Source organism: Coccinella septempunctata, chromosome 1, assembly GCF_907165205.1.
Source record: "Coccinella septempunctata chromosome 1, icCocSept1.1, whole genome shotgun sequence".
Classification (NCBI taxonomy): domain Eukaryota; kingdom Metazoa; phylum Arthropoda; class Insecta; order Coleoptera; family Coccinellidae; genus Coccinella; species Coccinella septempunctata.
In genome coordinates, this window is record NC_058189.1 from 25542142 (window position 1) to 25567850 (window position 25709).

Here is a 25709-nt window from a genome sequence, read left to right on the forward strand (position 1 = left end):
ATACCGTTCATTCCAAGAGATGAAATTGACCAGGCACAGGAAATTGGGGTTTGTGGTGCCAAGTTGTTCGACTTGATGGGAGAGATATGTGAGTTCGATTTTAATAATAGAGACAATGAGTTGCAGCGCATTAGGAGCCGGCTACTGCACGTTCAAGGCCGACTGAGAAGTCTATCTCCGGAAGCTGTCAGTCTGCTTCACAAGAAAACCGAGCTGGAGCACTCTCTGAAGATGGCTATGAGATTGCTGGAGAATACTCACTGGTTAGGTGGTATTCCAGAGAACCTGTCAGCCGGAACACCGTCGCTGATTGACCAGGAATTACCGGACTGCGCATCTAGACTTGGTCCAGGTCTGATTCCGTGCTCAACCACCGTTGGAGAAGCAGACCTGTTGAACTTGGGAGAGGATTGTGACATTTCCCGACCGACCACTCATGATGACCGGCTGCAGCAAAACCGACAAGAAGTTTGCAGATTATTAACCGAACAAATTGAACGTACTTTTTTGCAGAAACAACCTTCCTACCACCGACCGCCCGCCGACATCCTCCCATTTACCGTTGGACAAGCACTGCCAACCGACCGAACCAGTGAGCAAAACAGACCGTTAATAACATCCCCTGAGTCGAGGCGATTGACGAGGGAGTTTGCCGAATCAACCAGGAGAGTTTCATTTGCCTCATCTCCTACCGATACCGCTGGGATGAGAGAAGTAAGAAGCGAAGTACCGACGACCAAGGAAGCCGAACTGACGACCGAATACCCGCCGATGAAACCGCCGAAAACCACCGACCATTCCACCGTTCCTACCGTTCCTGTGTGGAAATGGAACCTGACGTTCGATGGGTCAACCAGTGTGACCTCATTCCTGGAGGAGGCTGAGTATCTTGCCGAGGCTAGAAAGGTGAGCCACGAACAGTTATTCGAGTCAATATACGAGCTGTTACGTAGAGATGCAAGAGACTGGTACATTCCCCGGAGAGGCACCTTCACCGACTGGACCGACTTCAAAGAACAACTCCGAGAGGCCTTTCTTCCTCCCGACTACGAGGACATCCTTTTGGAGGAAATCAAGAAACGCACTCAAGGAACCGATGAACGACTCTTGTTGTATGTAACTCGAATGCAAAATCTGTTTCAGAAGCTGACCGTAAAGCGACCGACCGAGGAAGAACAGGTGAATATCATCCGACGACGTTTACTGCCAGAACTGCAAACCGCCCTGGCCTTCCAACCGACTTCAACCATAGAAGAACTGCTCCGAAAAGGAAAAGTTTTTGAAATGGTCAAATGGCAAACCGCTAACTATGCTTCGCCACCGATCCAAAAGAGTCTCATCAACGAACCGCATCTTACCTTCCGAAATTCCCCACCGAACGTCAAACCGATCGGAATGCACCTGAACACTCCGAACCACACCGAACCGTCTGAAAAACCGAAAGTAGCTCAGAGCTCTGCAATACCCCAGCGACAGGATGAACCGAAAAAGTCGAACCGACCGTCAACCGAACCCCAGTGCTGGAGATGTGGTGGCAAGGGTCATCTCCGAGCACAATGCACCTCGAAACCGCTGCTGTTCTGCTCTCGATGTGGTAAGAGGGGTGTCATGTCTAGGGATTGTAAGTGTCCGTTAAACTACTAAGGAACTGTCCGAAACCGGGGATCCGTCAGTTCCAAGCAACCCCATCCTCGGTACATGAGAAAGAAAAACCTACCGATTACCGTCCGATAATTAATGTTTTTGTAGGAGACAAGGAGTTCCCAGCACTGTTGGACACCGGAGCCACCAGGTCCTTTATCAGCAGTGAAGTGGCCGCCTACTGCAGGGTAGTGGGTATACAACCGGATTATGTTAGGGACGTTACCACCACCGTCGCTAACGGAAGTTCAATACCGATTAAAGAAATATATACCGCACCGGTCCGAATTGGGTCTGAAATTATGGAAGCTAAATTGTTGTTAGTTTCAGATTTACCGATCAATGTAGTACTGGGAATGGATATACTGAGGACACACAACTTTTCCATTAATCTCCAAACCGCCGAATGTTTCCTGAATGGAAGGTCCATCCAAGCCCGGCTCAGCGAGCCAGAGAACCGAGGACAACTACATGCGATAGGACCGCTTTTGTCGAACCTGAGTGGAGAAGAGAAAGTCAGGCTGGAGGAGTTTCTACAGACCGAATTGAAGGCATTCGAGAAGCTCCGAGGAACAACTCCACTGATACAACACCGAATTAAACTCAAACCAGGCACCGAACCGATCAAGCAACGTTACCGTCCCCAAAATCCGAAGATGCAGGAGATAATAGACAATGAGGTCGACCGAATGCTGGCCGAAGGCATTATAGAACCGTCTTCATCCCCGTGGAGTTCACCGATAGTAATTGTCAAGAAAAAGGATGGTAAACCCCGATTTTGTATAGATTTCCGAATGGTTAACAATGTCTCCGTTAAAGATGCCTATCCGTTGCCTTATATTTCAGGAATTTTAGACAAGTTGAGAAAAGCCAAGTATATATCCACTATTGATTTGAAACAGGGTTATTGGCAGGTACCGTTAGCCCCCGAGAGTCGACCGATCACCGCATTTACCGTCCCTGGCCGTGGGCTGTTCCAGTTCAAAGTAATGGCTTTTGGTCTGCATTCCGCACCGGCATCCTTTCAACGTCTTTTAGACCGAGTTATTGGCCCTGAGATGGAACCGGATGCATTTGCGTACTTGGATGACATAGTAGTTCTTGGAGAAACATTGGACGAACATCTTGACAACTTAAGGAAAGTTTTCCACCGCCTCAGGGAGGCCAACCTGCAATTAAATCCGGAAAAATGTGAGTTTGTAAGAAAATCATTGAAGTATCTGGGAAATGTAGTAACCGAGGACGGCATTTGTACCGATCCTGATAAGATTTCAGCCATAAATGAGATGCCTGCACCGAAATCCGTACGAGAGTTGAGAAGTTTCCTTGGTGTTGCTTCATGGTACCGAAGATTCATCGAAGACTTCTCCAAAGTTGTGACTCCGTTGACCGCATTACTCAAGAAGAAGCAAACCTGGAAATGGGGGACCGCCCAACAGACCGCTTTTGAGACCCTGAAACAGAAATTGACCCACTCACCGGTATTGGCCTGTCCGGACTTTTCAAAACCGTTCGTCCTTCAAACCGATGCATCCGATGCAGGACTGGGAGCTGCCCTGACACAGACCGTTGATGGACAGGAAAAAGTAATCGCTTATGCTAGCAGGACCTTGTCAGGTCCAGAGAAAAATTACTCTGTTACAGAAAAGGAATGTCTGGCAATAGTTTGGAGCATTGACAAGCTGCGTCCGTATCTAGAAGGCTACCGTTTTACCGTTATAACCGACCACATGAGCTTGCGATGGCTGCAATCTATCAAGTCTCCCACCGGAAGAATTGCGAGATGGAGCATATTTCTACAGCAATACGACTTCGAGATAAAGTGCATGTGCATGTGCATCTCAATTCGAAAACTGTGTGAAATTTCAAGATTTGGTTCGAATTGAATCAACAGTTTTCGAGGAATTGATATCACACTTTGCCGAATTGACCACTGAAATCTCAATTCCTATCTGAACTATCGAACTGAAATTCAACATGTGCATCTCAATTCGAAAACTACGTGCAGTTTCAAGATTTGGTTCGAATCGATCCAATAGTTCCTTAGGAATTGAAATGATATTTTGCCGAATCGACTACTGAAATCTTCATTCCTATCAGAACTAACGATCTGAAATTCAACATGTGCATCTCAATTCGAAAACTATGTGCAGTTTCAAGATTTGGTTCGAATTGATACAACAGTTTTTGAGGAATTGATATCACACTTTGCCGAAGAGACCACTGAAATCTCAATTCCTATCTGAACTATCGAACTGAAATTCAACATGTGCATCTCAATTCGAAATCTATGTGCAGTTTCAAGATTTGGTTCGAATTGATCCAACAGTTTTCGAGGAATTGATATCACACTTTGTCGATTTGACCACTGAAATCTCAATTCCTATCAGAACTATCGAACTGAAATTCAACATGTGCATCTCAATCCGAAAACTATGTGCAGTTTCAAGATTTGGTTCGAATTGATCCAATAGTTCCTTAGGAATTGAAATGATATTTTGTCGAATCGACTTCTGAAATCTCCATTATCGAACTATAATTCAACATGTGCATCACAAATCAAAAATTGTGTACAGTTTCGGGATTTGGGACGAATTGATCCAATAGTTCCTTAGGAATTGAAATGATATTTTGTCGATTCGACCACTGAAATCTCAATTCCTATCTGAACTATCGAACTGAATTTCAACATGTGCAACTCATTTCGAAAACTATGTGCAGTTTCAAGATTTGGTTCGAATTGAACCAAGAGTTTTCGAGGAATTGATATCACACTTTGCCGTATAGATCACTGAAATCTCAATTCTTATCTGCACTATCGAACTGAAATTCAACATGTGCATCTCAATTCGAAAACTATGTGCAGTTTCAAGATTTGGTTCGAATTGATCCAATAGTACCTCAGGAATTGAAATGATATTTTGCCGAATCGACTACTGAAATCTTCATTCCTACTGAAATTCAACATGTGCATCTCAATCCGAAAACAATGTAAAGTTTCAAGATTTGGTTCGAATTGATCCAACAGTTTTCGAGGATTTGATATGACACTTTGCCGAATAGACCACTGAAATCTCAATTCCTATCAGAACTATCGAACTGAAATTCAACATATGCATCTCATTTCGAAAAGTATGTTCAGTTTCAAGATTTGGTTCGAATTGATCCAACAGTTTTCTAGGAATTGATATCACAATTTGCCGAATAGACCACTAGAATCTCAATTCCTATCTGCACTATCGAACTGAAATTCAACATGTGCATCTCAATTTGAAAACTATGTGCAGTTTCAAGATTTGGTTCGAATTGATACAACAGTTTTTGAGGAATTGATATCACACTTTGCCGAAGAGACCACTGAAATCTCAATTCCTATCTGAACTATCGAACTGAAATTCAACATGTGCATCTCAATTCGAAAACTATGTGCAGTTTCAAGATTTGGTTCGAATTGATCCAACAGTTTTCGAGGAATTGATATCACACTTTGTCGATTTGACCACTGAAATCTCAATTCCTATCTGAACTATCGAACTGAAATTCAACATGTGCATCTCAATCCGAAAACTATGTGCAGTTTCAAGATTTGGTTCGAATTGATCCAATAGTTCCTTAGGAATTGAAATGATATTTTGTCGAATCGACTTCTGAAATCTCCATTATCGAACTAAAATTCAACATGTGCATCACAAATCAAAAACTGTGTACAGTTTCGGGATTTGGGTCGAATTGATCCAATAGTTCCTTAGGAATTGAAATGATATTTTGTCGATTCGACCACTGAAATCTCAATTCCTATCTGAACTATCGAACTGAATTTCAACATGTGCAACTCATTTCGAAAACTATGTGCAGTTTCAAGATTTGGTTCGAATTGAACCAACAGTTTTCGAGGAATTGATATCACACTTTGCCGTATAGATCACTGAAATCTCAATTATTATCTGCACTATCGAACTGAAATTCAACATGTGCATCTCAATTCGAAAACTATGTGCAGTTTCAAGATTTGGTTCGAATTGATCCAACAGTTTTCGAGGAATTGATATCACACTTTGCCGAATTGACCACTGAAATCTCAATTCCTATCTGAACTATCGAACTGTAATTCAAAATGTGCATCTCAATTCGAAAACTATGTGCAGTTTCAAGATTTGGTTCGAATCGATCCAATAGTTCCTTAGGAATTGAAATGATATTTTGCCGAATCGACTACTGAAATCTCCATTCCTATCAGAACTATCGATCTGAAATTCAACATGTGCATCTCAATTCGAAAACTATGTGCAGTTTCAAGATTTGGGTCGAATTGGTTCAACAGTTTTTGAAGAATTGATATCACACTTTGCCGAATAGACCACTGAAATCTCAATTCCTATCTGCACTATCGAACTGAAATTAAACATGTGCATCTCAATTCGAAAACTATGTGCAGTTTCAAGATTTGGTTCGAATTGATCCAACAGTTTTCGAGGAATTGATATCACACTTTGCCGAATTGACCACTGAAATCCCAATTCCTATCTGAACTATCGAACTGAAATTCAAACTGTGCATCTCAATTCGAAAACTATGTGCAGTTTCAAAATTTGGTTCGAATTGATCCAATAGTTTTCGAGGAATTGATATCACACTTTGCCGAATTGACCACTGAAATCTCAATTCCTATCTGAGCTATCGAACTGAAATTCAACATGTGCATCTATATTCGAAAACTATGTGCAGTTTCAAAATTTGGTTCGAATTGATCCAACAGTTTTCGAGGAATTGATATCACACTTTGCCGAATTGACCACTGAAATCTCAATTCTTATCTGAGCTATCGAACTGAAATTCAACATGTACATCTCAATCCGAAAACTATGTGCAGTTTCAAGATTTGGTTCGAATTGATCCAACAGTTTTCGAGGAATTGATATCACACTTTGCCGAATTGACCACTGAAATCTCAATTCCTATCTGAGCTATCGAACTGAAATTCAACATGTGCATCTATATTCGAAAACTATGTGCAGTTTCAAAATTTGGTTCGAATTGATCCAACAGTTTTCGAGGAATTGATATCACACTTTGCCGAATTGACCACTGAAATCTCAATTCTTATCTGAGCTATCGAACTGAAATTCAACATGTGCATCTCAATCCGAAAACTATGTGCAGTTTCAAGATTTGTTTCGAATTGATCCAATAGTTCCTTAGGAATTGAAATGATATTTTGCCGAATCGACTACTGAAATCTTCATTCCTATCAGAACTATCGATCTTTAATTCAACATGTCCATCTCAATTCGAAAACTATGTGCAGTTTCAAGATTTGGGTCGAATTGTTTCGACAGTTTTTGAGGAATTGATATCACACTTTGCCGAATAGACCACTGAAATCTCAATTCCTATCTGCACTATCGAACTGAAATTCAACATGTGCATCTATATTCGAAAACTATGTGAAGTTTCAAAATTTGGTTCGAATTGATCCAACAGTTTTCGAGGAATTGATATCACACTTTGCCGAATTGACCACTGAAATCTCAATTCTTATCTGAGCTATCGAACTGAAATTCAACATGTACATCTCAATCCGAAAACTATGTGCAGTTTCAAGATTTGGTTCGAATTGATCCAACAGTTTTCGAGGAATTGATATCACACTTTGCCGAATTGACCACTGAAATCTCAATTCCTATCTGAGCTATCGAACTGAAATTCAACATGTGCATCTCAATCCGAAAACTATGTGCAGTTTCAAGATTTGTTTCGAATTGTTCCAATAGTTCCTTAGGAATTGAAATGATATTTTGCCGAATCGACTACTGAAATCTTCATTCCTATCAGAACTATTGATCTGAAATTCAACATGTGCATCTCAATTCGAAAACTATGTGCAGTTTCAAGATTTGGGTCGAATTGGTTCAACAGTTTTTGAGGAATTGATATCACACTTTGCCGAATAGACCACTGAGATCTCAATTCCTATCTGCACTATCGAACTGAAATTCAACATGTGCATCTCAATTCGAAAACTATGTGCAGTTTCAACATTTGGTTCGAATTGATCCAACAGTTTTCGAGGAATTGATATCACACTTTGCCGAATTGTCCACTGAAATCTCAATTCCTATCTGAGCTATCGAACTGAAATTCAACATGTGCATCTCAATCCGAAAACTATGTGCAGTTTCAAGATTTGTTTCGAATTGATCCAATAGTTCCTTAGGAATTGAAATGATATTTTGCCGAATCGACTACTGAAATCTTCATTCCTATCAGAACTATTGATCTGAAATTCAACATGTGCATCTCAATTCGAAAACTATGTGCAGTTTCAAGATTTGGGTCGAATTGGTTCAGCAGTTTTTGAGGAATTGATATCACACTTTGCCGAATAGACCACTGAGATCTCAATTCCTATCTGCACTATCGAACTGAAATTCAACATGTGCATCTCAATTCGAATACTATGTGCAGTTTCAACATTTGGTTCGAATTGATCCAACAGTTTTCGAGGAATTGATATCACACTTTGCCGAATTGACCACTGAAATCTCAATTCCTATCTGCACTATCGAACTGAAATTCAACATGTGCATCTCAATTCGAAAACTATGTGCAGTTTCAAGATTTGGTTGGTTGGTTGGAATTGATCCAAAAGTTTTCGAGGAATTGATATGACACTTTGCCGAATTAACCACTGAAATCACAATTCCTATCTGAACTATCGAACTAAAATTCAACATGTGCATCTCAAATCGAAAACTGTGTACAGTTTCGGGATTTGGGTCGAATTGATCCAATAGTTCCTTAGGAATTGAAATGATATTTTGTCGATTCGACCACTGAAATCTCAATCTTCATTCCTATCAGAACTATCGATCTTTAATTCAACATGTGCATCTATATTCGAAAACTATGTGCAGTTTCAAGATTTGGGTCGAATTGTTTCAACAGTTTTTGAGGAATTGATATCACACTTTGCCGAATAGACCACTGAAATCTCAATTCCTATCTGCACTATCGAACTGAAATTCAACATGTGCATCTCAATTCGAAAACTATGTGCAGTTTCAAGATTTGGTTCGAATTGATCCAACAGTTTTCGAGGAATTGATATCACACTTTGCCGAATTGACCACTGAAATCTCAATTCCTATCTGAACTATCGAACTGAAATTCAACATGTGCATCTCAATCCGAAAACTATGTGCAGTTTCAAGGTTTGGTTCGAATTGATCCAATAGTTCCTTAGGAATTGAAATGATATTTTGCCGAATCGACTACTGAAATCTTCATTCCTATCAGAACTATTGATCTGAAATTCAACATGTGCATCTCAATTCGAAAACTATGTGCAGTTTCAAGATTTGGTTCGAATCGATCCAATAGTTCCTAAGGAATTGAAATGATATTTTGCCGAATCGACTACTGAAATCTTCATTCCTATCAGAACTATCGATCTGAAATTCAACATGTGCATCTCAATTTGAAAACTATGTGCAGTTTCAAGATTTGGGTCGAATTGGTTCAACAGTTTTTGAGGAATTGATATCACACTTTGCCGAATAGACCACTGAAATCTCAATTAATATCTGCACTATCGAACTGACATTCAACATGTGCATCTCAATTCAAAAACTATGTGCAGTTTCAAGATTTGGTTCGAATTGATCCAACAGTTTTCGAGGAATTGATATCACACTTTGCCAAATTGACCACTGAAATCTCAATTCTATCGAACTATCGAACTGAAATTCAACATGTGCATCTCAATTCGAAAACTGTGTGAAATTTCAAGATTTGGTTCGAATGATGCACATGTTGAATTTCTGATCGAAAGTTCTGATTGGAATGAAGATTTCAGTAGTCGATTCAGCAAAATATCATTTCAATTCTTAAGGAACTATTGGATCGATTCGAACCAAATCTTGAAACTGCACATAGTTTTCGGATTGAGATGCACATGTTGAATTTCAGTTCGATAGTTCTGATAGGAATTGAGATTTCAGTGGTCAATTCGGCATAGTGTGATATCAATTCCTCGAAAATTGTGGGATCACTTCAAACCAAATCTTGAACCTCCACATAGTTTTCGAATTGAGATGCACATGTTGAATTTCAGTTCGATAGTGCAGATAGGAATTGAGATTTCAGTGGTCAATTCGGCAAAGTGTGATATCAATTCCTCGAAAACTATTGGATCAATTCGAACCAAATCTTGAACTGCACATAGTTTTCGAATTGAGATGCACATGTTGAATTTCAGTTCGATAGTTCAGATAGGAATTGAGATTTCAGTGGTCAATTCGGCGAATTGTGATATCAATTCCTTGAAAACTGTTGGATCAATTCGAACCAAATCTTGAAACTGCAGATAGTTTTCGAATTGAGATGCACATGTCGAATTTCAGTTCGATAGTTGAGATAGGAATTGAGATTTGACTGATCAATTCGGCAAAGTGTGATATCAATTCCTCGAAAACTCTTAGACCAATTCGACCCAAATCTTGGAACTGCACATAGTTTTCGAATTGAGATGCACATGTTGAATTTCAGATCGATAGTTCTGATAGGAATGAAGATTTCAGTAGTCGATTCGGCAAAATATCATTTCAATTCCTAAGGAACTATTGGATCAATTCGAACCAAATCTTGAAACTGCACATGGTTTTCGAATTGAGATGCACATGTTGAACTTCAGTTCGATAGTTCAAATAGGAATTGAGATTTCAGTGGTCGATTCGACAAAATGTCATTTCAATTCCCAAGGAACTATTGGATCAATTCGACTCAAATCTCGAAACTGTACATAGTTTTCGTATTGAGATGCACTTGTTGAATTTCAGTTCGATAATTCAGATAGGAATTGAGATTTCAGTGGTCAATTCGGCAAAGTACGATATCAATTCCTCGAAAACAGTTGGGTCAATTCGAACCAAATCTTGAAATTTCACACAGTTTTCGAATTGAGATGCACATGTTGAATTTCAGTTCGCTAGTTCAGATAGGAATTGAGATTTCAGTGGTCAATTCGGCAAGGTGTGATATCAATTCCTCGAAAACTGTTGGATCAATTCGAACCAAATCTTGAAACTGCACATAGTTTTCGGATTGAGATGCACATGTTGAATTTCAGTTCGATAGTTCTGATAGGGATTGAGATTTCAGTGGTCGATTCGGCAAAGTGTGATATCAATTCGATTGGTCGATAGTTTTCGAATTGAGATGCACATGTTGAATTTCAGTTCGCTAGTTCAGATAGGAATTGAGATTTCAGTGGTCTATTCGGCAAAGTGTGATATCAATTCCTCGAAAACTGTTGGTTCAATTCGAACCAAATCTTGAAATTTCACACAGGTTTCGAATTGAGATACACATGTTTAATTTCAGTTCGATAGTTCAGATAGGAATTGAGATTTCAGTGATCAATTCGGCAAAGTGTGATATCAATTCCTCGAAAACTTTTGTATCAATTCGAACCAAATCTGGAAACTGCACATAGTTTTCGGATTGATCTGAAATTCAACATGTGCATCTCAATTCGAAAACTATGTGCAGTTTCAAGATTTGGGTCGAATTGGTCCAACAGTTTTTGAGGAATTGATATCACACTTTGCCGAATCGACTTCTGAAATCTCCATTCCTATTAGAACTATCGATCTGAAATTCAACATGTGCATCTCAATTCGAAAATTATGTGCAGTTTCAAGATTTGGTTCGAATTGATCCAACAGTTTTCGAGGAATTGATATCACACTTCGCCGAATTGACCACTGAAATCTCAATTCCTATCTGAACTATCGAACTGAAATTCAACATGTGCATCTCAATCAGGAAACTATGTGCAGTTTCAAGATTTGGTTCGAATTGATCCAACAGTTTTCGAGGAATGGATATCACACTTTGCAGAATTGACCACTGAAATATCAATTTCTATCTGAACTATCGAACTGAAATTCAACATGGGCATCTTCCTAAAGAACTGTTGGATCAATTCGACCCAAATCTCGAAACTGTACACAGTTTTCGAATTGAGATGCTCATGTTGAATTTCAGTTCGATAGTTCAGATAGGAATTGAGATTTCAGTGGTCAATTCGGCGAAGTGTGATATCAATTCCTCGAAAACTTTTGTATCAATTCGAACCAAATCTGGAAACTGCACATAGTTTTCGGATTGAGATGCACATGTTGAATTTGAATTTCAGTTCGATAGTTCAGATAGGAATCGAGATTTCAGTGGTCTATTCGGCAAAGTGTGATATCAATTCCTCAAAAACTGTTGGACCAATTCGACCCAAATCTTGAAACAGCACATAGTTTTCGAATTGAGATGCACATGTTGAATTTCAGTTCGATAGTTCAGATAGGAATGGAGATTTCAGTACTCGATTCGACAAAATATCATTTCAATTCCTGAGGAACTATTGGATCGATTCGAACCAAATCTTGAAACTGCACATAGTTTTCGAATTGAGATACACATGTTGAATTTCAGTGCGATAGTTCGGATGGGAATTGAGATATCACACTTTGCCGAATAGACCACTGAAATCTCAATTCCTATCTGCACTATCGAACTGAAATTCAACATGTGCATCTCAATCCGAAAACTACGTGCAGTTTCAAGATTTGGTTCGAATTGATCCAATAGTTCCTTAGGAATTGAAATGATATTTTGTCGAATCGACTACTGAAATCTTCATTCCTATTAGAACTATCGATCTGAAATTCAACATGTGCATCTCAATTCGAAAACTATGTGCAGTTTCAAGATTTGGTTCGAATTGATCCAACAGTTTTCGAGGAATTGATATCACACTTTGCCGAATTGACCACTGAAATCTCAATTCCTATCTGAACTATCGAACTGAAATTCAACATGTGCATCTCAATTCGAAAACTATGTGCAGTTTCAAGATTTGGTTCGAATCGATCCAATAGTTCCTAAGGAATTGAAATGATGTTTTGTCGAATCGACTACTGAAATCTCCAATCCTATCAGAAATATCGATCTGAAATTCAACATGTGCATCTCAATTCGAAAACTATGTGGAGTTTCAAGATTTGGTTCGAATTGATCTTACAGTTTTCGAGAAATTGATATCACACTTTGCCGAATCGACTACTGAAATCTCCATTCCTATTAGAACTATCGATCTGAAATTCAACATGTGCATCTCCATTCGAAAATTATGTGGAGTTTCAAGATTTGGTTCGAATTGATCCAACAGTTTTCGAGGAATTGATATCACACTTCGCCGAATTGACCACTGAAATCTCAATTCCTATCTGAACTATCAAACTGAAATTCAACATGAGCATCTCAATTCGAAAACTGTGTGAAATTTCAAGATTTGGTTCGAATTGAACCAACAGTTTTCGAGGAATTGATATCACACTTTGCCGAATTGACCACTGAAATCTCAATTCCTATCTGCACTATCGAACTGAAATTGAACATGTGCATCTCAATTCGAAAACTATGTGAAGTTTCAAGATTTGTTTCGAATTGATCCAACAGTTTTCGGAGGAATTGATATCACACTTTGTTGAATTGACCACTGAAATCTCAATTCCTATCTGAACTGTCGAACTGAAATTCAACATGTGCATCTCGATTCGAAAACCATGCAGTTTCAAGATTTGGTTCGAATTGATCCAATAGTTCCTTAGGAATTGAAATAATATTTTGTCGAATCGACTACTGAAATCTCCATTCCTATCAGAACTATCAATCTGAAATTCAACATGTGCATCTCAATTCGAAAACTATGTGCAGTTTCAAGATTTGGGTCGAATTGGTCCAACAGTTTTTGAGGAATTGATATCACACTTTGCCGAATAGACCACTGAGATCTCAATTCCTATCTGAACTATCGAACTGAAATTCGACATATGCATCTCAATTCGAAAACTATGCGCAGTTTCAAGATTTGGTTCGAATTGATCCAATAGTTCCTTAGGAATTGAAATAATATTTTGTCGAATCGACTACTGAAATTTCCATTCCTATCAGAACTATCGATCTGAAATTCAACATGTGCATCTCAATTCGAAAACTATGTGCAGTTCCAAGATTTGTTTCGAAATGCTCCAACAGTTTTCGAGAAATTGATATCACATTTTGTTGAATTGACCACTGAAATCTCAATTCCTATCTGAACTGTCGAACTGAAATTCAACATGTGCATCTCAATTCGAAAACCATGTGCAGTTTCAAGATTTGGTTCGAATTGATCCAATAGTTCCTTAGGAATTGAAATATTATTTTGTCGAATCGACTACTGAAATTTCCATTCCTATCAGAACTATCGATCTGAAATTCAACATGTGCATCTACATTCGAAAACTATGTGTAGTTTCAAGATTTGGGTCGAATTGGTCCAACAGTTTTTGAGGAATTGATATCACACTTTGCCGAATAGACCACTGAGATCTCAATTCCTATTTGAACTATCGAACTGAAATTCAACATGTGCATCTCAATTCGAAAATTATGTGCAGTTTCAAGATTTGGTTCGAATTGATCCAACAGTTTTCGAGGAATTGATATCACACTTCGCCGAATTGACCACTGAAATCTCAATTCCTATCTGAACTATCGAACTGAAATTCAACATGTGCATCTTCCTAAAGAACTATTGGATCAATTCGACCCAAATCTCGAAACTGTACACAGTTTTCGAATTGAGATGCTCATGTTGAATTTCAGTTCGATAGTTCAGATAGGAATTGAGATTTCAGTGGTCAATTCGGCGAAGTGTGATATCAATTCCTCGAAAACTGTTGGATCAATTCGAACCAAATCTCGAAACTGCACATAATTTTCGAATTGAGATGCACATGTTGAATTTCAGATCGATAGTTCTAATAGGAATGGAGATTTCAGTAGTCGATTCGGCAAAGTGTGATATCAATTCCTCAAAAACTGTTGGATCGATTCGAACCAAATCTTGAAACTGGACATAGTTTTCGAATTGAGATGCACATGTTGAATTTCAGTTCGCTAGTTCAGATAGGAATTGAGATTTCAGTGGTCAATTCGGCAAAGTGTGATATCAATTCCTCGAAAACTGTTGGATCAATTCGAACCAAATCTTGAAACTGCACATAGTTTTCGAATTGAGATGCACATGTTGAATTTCAGTTCGCTAGTTCAGATAGGAATTGAGATTTCAGTGGTCTATTCGGCAAATTGTGATATCAATTCCTCAAAAACTGTTGGACCAATTCGACCCAAATCTTGAAACAGCACATAGTTTTCGAATTGAGATGCACATGTTGAATTTCAGATCGATAGTTCTGATAGGAATGGAGATTTCAGTACTCGATTCGACAAAATATCATTTCAATTCTTGAGGAACTATTGGATCGATTCGAACCAAATCTTGAAACTGCACATAGTTTTCGAATTGAGATGCACATGTTGAATTTCAGTTCGATAGTTCGGATGGGAATTGATATCACACTTTGCCGAATAGACCACTGAAATCTCAATTCCTATCTGCACTATCGAACTGAAATTCAACATGTGCATCTCAATTCGAAAACTATGTGCAGTTTCAAGATTTGGTTCGAATTGATCCAATAGTTCCTTAGGAATTGAAATGATATTTTGTCGAATCGACTACTGAAATCTTCATTCCTATTAGAACTATCGATCTGAAATTCAACATGTGCATCTCAATTCGAAAACTATGTGCAGTTTCAAGATTTGGTTCGAATTGATCCAACAGTTTTCGAGGAATTGATATCACACTTTGCCGAATTGACCACTGAAATCTCAATTCCTATCTGAACTATCGAACTGAAATTCAACATGTGCATCTCAATTCGAAAACTATGTGCAGTTTCAAGATTTGGTTCGAATCGATCCAATAGTTCCTAAGGAATTGAAATGATGTTTTGTCGAATCGACTACTGAAATCTCCATTCCTATCAGAACTATCGATCTGAAATTCAACATGTGCATCTCAATTCGAAAACTATGTGCAGTTTCAAGATTTGGGTCGAATTGGTCCAACAGTTTTTGAGGAATTGATATCACACTTTGCCGAATCGACTTCTGAAATCTCCATTCCTATTAGAACTATCGATCTGAAATTCAACATGTGCATCTCAATTCGAAAATTATGTGGAGTTTCAAGATTTGGTTCGAATTGATCCAACAGTTTTCGAGGAATTGATATCACACTTCGCCGAATTGACCACAGAAAACTCAATTCCTATCTGAACTATCGAACTGAAATTCAACATGAGCATCTCAATTCGAAAACTGTGTGAAATTTCAAGATTTGGTTCGAATTGAACCAACAGTTTTCGAGGAATTGATATCACACTTTGCCGAATTGACCACTGAAATCTCAATTCCTATCTGCACTATCGAACTGAAATTGAACATGTGCATCTCAATTCGAAAACTATGTGAAGTTTCAAGATTTGTTTCGAATTGATCCAACAGTTTTCGAGGAATTGATATCACACTTTGTTGAATTGACCACTGAAATCTCAATTCCTATCTGAACTGTCGAACTGAAATTCAACATGTGCATCTCAATTCGAAAACCATGTGCAGTTTCAAGATTTGGTTCGAATTGATCCAATAGTTCCTTAGGAATTGAAATAATATTTTGTCGAATCGACTACTGAAATCTCGATTCCTATCAGAACTATCAATCTGAAATTCAACATGTGCATCTCAATTCGAAAACTATGTGCAGTTTCAAGATTTGGGTCGAATTGGTCCAACAGTTTTTGAGGAATTGATATCACACTTTGCCGAATAGACCACTGAGATCTCAATTCCTATCTGAACTATCGAACTGAAATTCGACATATGCATCTCAATTCGAAAACTATGCGCAGTTTCAAGATTTGGGTCGAATTGATCCAACAGTTCCCTGGGAATTGAAATGATATTTTGTCGAATCGACCACTGAAATATCAATTCCTATCTGCACTATCGAACTGAAATTGAACATGTGCATCTCAATTCGAAAACTGTGTACAGTTTCGAGATTTGGGTCGAATTGATCCAATAGTTCTTTAGGAAGATGCCCATGTTGAATTTCAGTTCGATAGTTCAGATAGAAATTGATATTTCAGTGGTCAATTCTGCAAAGTGTGATATCCATTCCTCGAAAACTGTTGGATCAATTCGAACCAAATCTTGAAACTGCACATAGTTTCCGAATTGAGATGCACATGTTGAATTTCAGTTCGATAGTTCAGATAGGAATTGAGATTTCAGTGGTCAATTTGGCGAAGTGTGATATCAATTCCTCGAAAACTGTTGGATCAATTCGAACCAAATCTTGAAACTGCACATGGTTTTCGAATGTAGATGCACATGTTGAATTTCAGATCGATAGTTCTGATAGGAATGGAGATTTCAGTAGTCGATTCGACAAAATATTATTTCAATTCCTTAGGAACTATTGGATCAATTCGAACCAAATCTTGAAACTGCACATGGTTTTCGAATTGAGATGCACATGTTGAATTTCAGTTCGACAGTTCAGATAGGAATTGAGATTTCAGTGGTCAATTCAACAAAATGTGATATCAATTTCTCGAAAACTGTTGGAGCAATTCGAAACAAATCTTGGAACTGCACATAGTTTTCGAATTGAGATGCACATGTTGAATTTCAGATCGATAGTTCTGATAGGAATGGAAATTTCAGTAGTCGATTCGACAAAATATTATTTCAATTCCTAAGGAACTATTGGATCAATTCGAACCAAATCTTGAAACTGCGCATAGTTTTCGAATTGAGATGCATATGTCGAATTTCAGTTCGATAGTTCAGATAGGAATTGAGATCTCAGTGGTCTATTCGGCAAAGTGTGATATCAATTCCTCAAAAACTGTTGGACCAATTCGACCCAAATCTTGAAACTGCACATAGTTTTCGAATTGAGATGCACATGTTGAATTTCAGATTGATAGTTCTGATAGGAATGGAGATTTCAGTAGTCGATTCGACAAAATATTATTTCAATTCCTAAGGAACTATTGGATCAATTCGAACCAAATCTTGAAACTGCATGGTTTTCGAATCGAGATGCACATGTTGAATTTCAGTTCGACAGTTCAGATAGGAATTGAGATTTCAGTGGTCAATTCAACAAAGTGTGATATCAATTCCTCCGAAAACTGTTGGATCAATTCGAAACAAATCTTGAAACTTCACATAGTTTTCGAATTGAGATGCACATGTTCAATTTCAGTTCGATAGTGCAGATAGGAATTGAGATTTCAGTGGTCAATTCGGCAAAGTGTGATATCAATTCCTCGAAAACTGTTGGTTCAATTCGAACCAAATCTTGAAATTTCACACAGTTTTCGAATTGAGATGCTCATGTTGAATTTCAGTTCGATAGTTCAGATAGGAATTGAGATTTCAGTGGTCAATTCGGCGAAGTGTGATATCAATTCCTCGAAAACTGTTGGATCAATTCGAACCAAATCTTGAAACTTGACATAATTTTCGAATGGAGATGCACATGTTGAATTTCAGATCGATAGTTCTAATAGGAATGGAGATTTCAGTAGTCGATTCGGCAAAGTGTGATATCAATTTCTCGAAAACTGTTAGATCAATTCGAACCAAATCTTGAAACTCCACACAGTTTTCGAATTGAGATGCACATGTTGAATTTCAGTTCGATAGTTCAGATAGGAATTGAGATTTCAGTGGTCAATTCAGCAAAGTGTGATATCAATTCCTCGAAAACTGTTGGATCAATTCGAACCAAATCTTGAAACTGCACATAGTTTTCGGATTGAGATGCACATGTTGAATTTCAGTTCGATAGTTCTGATAGGAATTCAGATTTCAGTGGTAGATTCGACAAAATATCATTTCAATTCCCAAGGAATTGTTGGATCAATTCGACCCAAATCTCAAAACTGTACACAGTTTTCGAATTGAGATGGACATGTTGAATTTCAGTTCGATAGTTCAGATAGGAATTGAGATTCGACAAAATATAATTTCAATTCCTTAGGATCAATTCGACGAAAACTGTTGGTTCAATTCGAACCAAATCTTGAAATTTCACACAGTTTTCGTATTGAGATGCAGATGTTGAATTTCAGTTTATAGTTTAGATAGGAATTGAGATTTCAGTGGTCAATTCGGCAAAGTGTGATATCAATTCCTCGAAAACTGTTGATTCAATTCGAACCAAATCTTGAAACTGCACAAAGTTTTTGAAATGAGATGCATAGGTTGAATTTCAGTTCGATAGTTCTGATAGGAATGGAGATTTCAGTACTCGATTCGTCAAAATATCATTTCAATTCCTAAGGAACTATTGGATCAATTCGAAACAAATCTTGAAACTGCACATAGTTTTCGGATTGAGATGCACATGTTGAATTTCGGTTCGATAGTTCAGATAGTAATTGAGATTTCAGTGGTCAATTTGGCAAAGTGTGATATCAATTCCTTGAAAACTGTTGGATCAATTCGAACCAAATCTTGAAACTGCACATAGTTTTCGGAATGAGATGCATATGTTGAATTTCAGTTCGACAGTTCTGATAGGAATTGAGATTTTAGTGGTCTATTCGGCAAAGTGTGATATCAATTCCTCAAAAACTGTTGGACCAATTCGACCCAAATTTTGAAACTGCACATAGTTTTCGAATTGAGATGCACATGTTGAATTTCAGATCGGTAGTTCTGATAGGAATGGAGATTTCAGTAGTCGATTAGACAAAATATCATTTCAATTCCTAAGGAACTATTGGATCAATTCGACACAAATCTTGAAACTACACATAGTTTTCGGATTGAGATGCACATGTTGAATTTCAGTTCGATAGTTCAGATAGGAATTGAGATTTCAGTGGTAAATTCGGCAAAGTGTGATGTCAATTCCTTGAAAACTGTTCGATCAATTCGAACCAAATCTTGAAACTGCACATAGTTTTCGAAATGAGATGCATATGTTGAATTTCAGTTCGATAGTTCAGATAGGAATTGAGATTTCAGTGGTCAATTCGGCAAAGTGTGATATCAATTCCTCGAAAACTGTTGGATCAATTCGAACCAAATCTTGAAACTGCACATAGTTTTCGGATTGAGATGCACATGTTGAATTTCAGTTCGATAGTTCTGATAGGAATTGAGATTTTAGTGATCGATTCGACAAAATATCATTTAAATTCCCAAGGAACTGTTGGATCAATTCGACCCAAATCTCGAAACTGTACATAGTTTTCGAAATGAGATGCACATGTTGAATTTCAGATCGATAGTTCTAATAGGAATTGAGATTTCAGTGGTCAATTCGGCAAAGTGTGATATCAATTCCTCGAAAACTGTTGGATCAATTCGAACCAAATCTTGAAACTGCACATAGTTTTCGGATTGAGATGCACATGTTGAATTTCAGTTCGATAGTTTCGATAGGAATTGAGATTTTAGTGGTCGATTCGACAAAATATCATTTAAATTCCCAAGGAACTGTTGGATCAATTCGACCCAAAACTCGAAACTGTACACAGTTTTCGAATTGAGATGCACATGTTGAATTTCAGTTCGATAGTTTAGATAGGAATTGGGATATCATTGGTCAATTCGGCAAAGTGTGATATCAATTCCTCGAAAACTGTTGGATCAATTCGAACCAAATCTTGAAATTTTACACAGTTTTCGAATTGATATCACACTTTGCCGAATTGACCACTGAAATCTCAATTCCTATCTGAACTATCGAACTGAAATTCAACATGTGCATCTCAATTCGAAAACTATGTGAAGTTTCAAGATTTGGTTCGAATTGATCCAACAGTTTTCGAGGAATTGATATCACACTTTGCCGAATTGACCACTGATATCTCAATTCCTATCTGCACTATCGAACTGAAATTCAACATGTGCATCTCAATTCGAAAACTATGTGCAGTTTCAAGATTTGGTTCGAATCGATCCAACAGTTTTGGAGGAATTGATATCACACTTTGCCGAATTGACCACTGAAATCTCAATTCCTATCTGAACTATCGAACTGAAATTCAACATGTGCATCTCAAATCAAAAACTGTGTACAGTTTCAAGATTTGGTTCGAATTGATCCAACAGTTTTCGAGGAATTGATATCACACTTTGCCGAATAGACCACTGAAATCTCAATTCCTATCTGCACTATCGAACTGAAATTCAACATGTGCATCTCAATTCGAAAACTATGTGCAGTTTCAAGATTTGGTTCGAATTGATCCAACAGTTTTCGATGAATTGATATCACACATTGCCGAATTGACCACTGAAATCTCAATTCCTATCTGAACTATCGAACTGAAATTCAACATGTGTATCTCAATCCGAAAACTATGTGCAGTTTCAAAATTTGGTTCGAATTGATTCAATAGTTCCTTAGGAACTGAAATGATATTTTGTCGAATCGACTACTGAAATCTCCATTCCTATTAGAACTATCGATCTGAAATTCAACATGTGCATCTCAATTCGAAAATTATGTGCAGTTTCAAGATTTGGTTCGAATTGATCCAACAGCTTTTGAGGAATTGATATCATACTTTGCCGAATAGGCCACTGAAATCTCAATTCCTATCTGAACTATCGAACTGAAATTCAACATGTGCATCTCAATCCGAAAACTATGTGCAGTTTCAAGATTTGGTTCGAATTGATCGAACAGTTTTTGAGGAATTGATATCACACTTTGCCGAATAGACCTTTGAAATCTCAATTCCTATCTGAACTATCGAACTGAAATTCGACATGTGCATCTCAATCCGAAAACTATGTGCAGTTTCAAGATTTGGTTCGAATTGATCCAACAGTTTTTGAGGAATTGATATCACACTTTGCCGAATTGACCACTGAAATCTCAATTCCTATCTGAACTATCGAAATGAAATTCAACATGTGCATCTCAATTTGAAAACTATGTGCAGTTTCAAGATTTGGTTCGAATCGATCCAATAGTACCTTAGGAATTGAAATGATATTTTGCCGAATCGACTACTGAAATCTTCATTCCTATCAGAACTATCGAACTGAAATTCAACAAGTGCATCTCAATCCGAAAACAATGTAAAGTTTCAAGATTTGGTTCGAATAGATCCAACAGTTTTCGAGGATTTGATATGACACTTTGCCGAATTGACCACTGAAATCACAATTCCTATCTGAACTATTGAACTAAAATTCAACATGTGCATCTCAAATCAAAAACTGTGTACAGTTTCGGGATTTGAGTCGAATTGATCAAATAGTTCCTTAGGAATTGAAATTATATTTTGTCGATTCGACCACTGAAATCTCAATTCCTATCTGAACTATCGAACTGAAATTCAACATGTGCATCTCAATTCGAAAACTGTGTACAGTTTCGAGGTTTGGGTCGTATTGATCCAATAGTTCCTTAGGAATTCAAATGATACTATGTTGAATCGTCCACTGAAATCTCGATACCTATCAGAACTATCGAACTTAAATTCAACATGTGCATCTCAATTCGAAAACTATGTGCAGTTTCAAGATTTGGTTCGAATTGATTCAACAGTTTTTAGGAATTGATATCATACTTTGCCGAATCAAAACTCCATTCCTATCTGAACTATCGATCTGAAATTCAACATGTGCATCTCAATTCGAAAATTATGTGCAGTTTCAAGATTTGGTTCGAATTGATCCAACAGCTTTTGAGGAATTGATATCATACTTTGCCGAATAGACCACTGAAATCTCAATTCCTATCTGAACTATCGAACTGAAATTCAACATATGCATCTCATTTCGAAAACTATGTGCAGTTTCAAGATTTGATTCGAATTGATCCAACAGTTTTCAAGGAATTGATATCACACTTTGCCGAATTGATCACTGAAATCTCAATTCCTATCTGAACTATCGAACTGAAATTCAACATGTGCATCTCAATCCGAAAACTATGTGCAGTTTCAAGATTTGGTTCGAATTGATTTAATATTTCCTCAGGAATTGATATGATATTTTGTCGAATCGACTACTGAAATCTCCATTCCTATTAGAACTATCGAACTGAAATTCAACATGTGCATCTCAATTCGAAAACTATGTGCAGTTTCAAGATTTGGTTCAAATCGATCCAATAGTACCTTAGGAATTGAAATGATATTTTGCCGAATCGACTACTGAAATCTTCATTCCTATCAGAACTATCGAACTGAAATTCAACATGTGCATCTCAATCCGAAAACAATGTAAAGTTTCAAGATTTGGTTCGAATTGCTCCAACAGTTTTCGAGGATTTGATATGACACTTTGCCGAATTGACCACTGAAATCTCAATTCCTATCTGAACTATCGAACTGAAATTCAACATGTGCATCTCAATTCGAAAACTATGTGCAGTTTCAAGATTTGGTTCGAATCGATCTAATAGTACCTCAGGAATTGAAATGATATTTTGCCGAATCGACTACTGAAATCTTCATTCCTATCAGAACTATCGAACTGAAATTCAACATGTGCATCTCAATCCGAAAACAATGTAAAGTTTCAAGATTTGGTTCGAATTGCTCCAACAGTTTTCGAGGAATTGATATGACACTTTGCCGAATTGACCACTGAAATCACAATTCCTATCTGAACTATTGAACTAAAATTCAACATGTACATCTCAAATCAAGAACTGTGTACAGTTTCGGGATTTGAGTCGAATTGATCCAATAGTTCCTTAGGAATTGAAATGATATTTTGTCGATTCGACCACTGAAATCTCAATTCCTATCTGAACTATCGAACTGAAATTCAACATGTGCATCTCAATTCGAAAACTGTGTAAAATTTCAAGATTTGGTTGGAATTGATCCAACAGTTTTCGAGGAATTGACATCACACTTTGCCGAATTGACCACTGAAATCTCAATTCCTATCTGAACTATCGAACTGAAATTCAACATGTGCATCTCAATCCGAAAACTATGTGCAGTTTCAAGATTTGGTTCGAATTGATTCAATAGTTCCTTAGCAAGCTTAGCAAGCTTCCAGTAACCCTAGCAAGAATATGTGGAAAATAATAAATAGTAAGAGGCGGTCAGAGGTGGTTTCGTCTATACCCTTGAGCTCACAGGAGTTGAACTCCTACTTTGTTTCATTGCCACATGAACTGGTGAATAATTTGCCGAATATTGATATTTCAGGGCCTGGGATATCCGTGGAAGCAAATTATCGGCGTGCAGGTGATTTTCAATTTCATGAAGTATCATTTAACAATACAAGGGATATAATAAATTCGCTGAAGGGGAGTAAATCCAGGGACTACTACGGTCTGTCAATAACACTTTTGAAAAGAAATATAAATCATATAGTGGGGCCTCTCACTAAGATAATAAACCGCTGCATTAAGGAGGGGGTTTTCCCAGATTGTCTGAAGGTGGCGAAGGTAATCCCAATACACAAAAAGGGAGATAAGAATGATAAAAAAAACTATAGACCGATTTCCTTACTCCCTATATTCTCAAAGGTCTTCGAGAGGATCATCTGCGTGCAGATAATGAACTATTTTGAGAAAGAAAATTTGTTTCACAGGAACCAATACGGATATAGAAGAGGGTCAAGTACATGTGATGCTGTAATGCGGTTTGTTGAGTACACGCTGGATTGTTTTGAGAGGGGTTCGCTTTCACTATCAATATTTTTAGACCTGAGCCGAGCTTTCGACTGCGTACCGCCGCAGGCTCTTGTTGACAAGCTTTCGAAATACGGTTTTGACGAGGTTGGTCTCGGACTCATTCGGTCCTATTTCTTCAACAGAACACAGAGGGTTTTCTGCAACAATACTTGGTCCACAGAGGGTCAATTAAGTCTTGGGGTGCCACAGGGTTCTATATTAGGACCCCTACTATTCATAATCTTTATGAACGATTTTTCTTTTTTCATGGCTGCCTACGAACATCTCTTATGGGCGGATGACTCGGGAATAACTGTGGAGCATAAGGAGATGCGAGGAGCTGAGCAGCTGGCGTGTGCAGCAGAATTAAGGGCTAAGGAGTGGTTCGCACTGAACAAGCTTGTTTGTAATGAAGAGAAGACTGACACCATGTTGTTCAACTTAAGAGGACTTAAAGATCATAATGCCAATGAGTCGATAAAGTTTCTGGGAGTTCATCTGGACTCTGGTCTCACATGGATTCCTCATGGCAATGAAACAGCGTCAAAGGTGACCAAGAATATCTTTCTACTACGTAACTTAGCTAACATTGTATCCAAGAAGGTTGTTAAGGTTGCCTATCACAGCCTCATCGAATCACACCTGCGATATTGTGTACTCATCTGGGGTAACTGTTCCAGTAGGGAGAAAATTTTCAGACTGCAGAGAAGAGCGGTTAGAATAGTGGCTGGTCTGGGATATAGGGATGATTGCTTGAGCGCTTTCAAAGAACTAAAGATTCTCACTTTTCCATCTATATACATTCATGAATGCCTTGTCTATGCATATAATAATATCAGGGACCTCCCCAAATATGGGGACACCCATGATTATCACACACGATACAGAAATGATATAAAATCCAAGTATATGCGACTTGAAAAATCGAAGAATGGTCCCAATTTCATCTCTCATAAACTTTTCAGTAAGTTACCTGTGGAGGTTAAGAGGCTCACTCCTAAAGAATTCAACAAAAGAATCAATGAAATATTGACGACAAATGCATTTTGGAGTGTGCAGGAGTTCTTGTCCAGTGACCTGACATCTTTTGAAATAAATTATTGAATATTTACTATATTCCTTATTTTTGATTGGAATGGTATATTGTGTCCTCCCAAATTTGTAGTGTCCAGGTGTTTTTTTATTCTTGTTAAATGTTTTTTATATAATTTTTGACTGTGATATGAGATGGTTAAATCATCCTATTCCTATTTTGAAATATGACTTGTGCAATACAGTGTATTTTGTAAAGTAGCACCAATAAATTATCTTATCTTATCTTATCTTATCTTGCTCATTTTTGACCCAAAAAATCGAGATTTTCGATATTTAGTTTTTGAGCTGGAATGGAAGCCTTATCAATGCTGATTACGAAACCGGAAATCCCAATTGGATCAGA

At 37.8% G+C, this 25709-nt stretch overlaps 1 protein-coding gene across 1 annotated transcript; it reads left to right on the forward strand.

Annotated features, from left to right (window-relative positions):
- Positions 1 to 1291: 1291 nt before the first annotated feature.
- Positions 1292 to 25375, forward strand: LOC123319813. The gene is made up of 4 exons (XM_044906800.1): positions 1292 to 1594; positions 1750 to 2832; positions 2875 to 3463; positions 24190 to 25375. The coding sequence occupies exons 1-4, from the start codon at positions 1396 to 1398 to the stop codon at positions 25373 to 25375; spliced, it is 3057 nt and encodes a 1018-aa protein (XP_044762735.1). The 5' UTR covers positions 1292 to 1395.
- Positions 25376 to 25709: the final 334 nt, after the last annotated feature.

Bases quoted from the DNA above. Each gene is read 5' to 3' on its own strand.
- LOC123319813 (XM_044906800.1), top strand. From the start codon at position 1,396: ATGCACCTGAACACTCCGAACCACACCGAACCGTCTGAAAAACCGAAA. The intron at 2,833-2,874 runs GTGAGTTTGTAA...TGGGAAATGTAG, and splicing joins GCAATTAAATCCGGAAAAAT to TAACCGAGGACGGCATTTGT. The intron at 3,464-24,189 runs GTGCATGTGCAT...TTTGTTTCACAG, and splicing joins CAATACGACTTCGAGATAAA to GAACCAATACGGATATAGAA.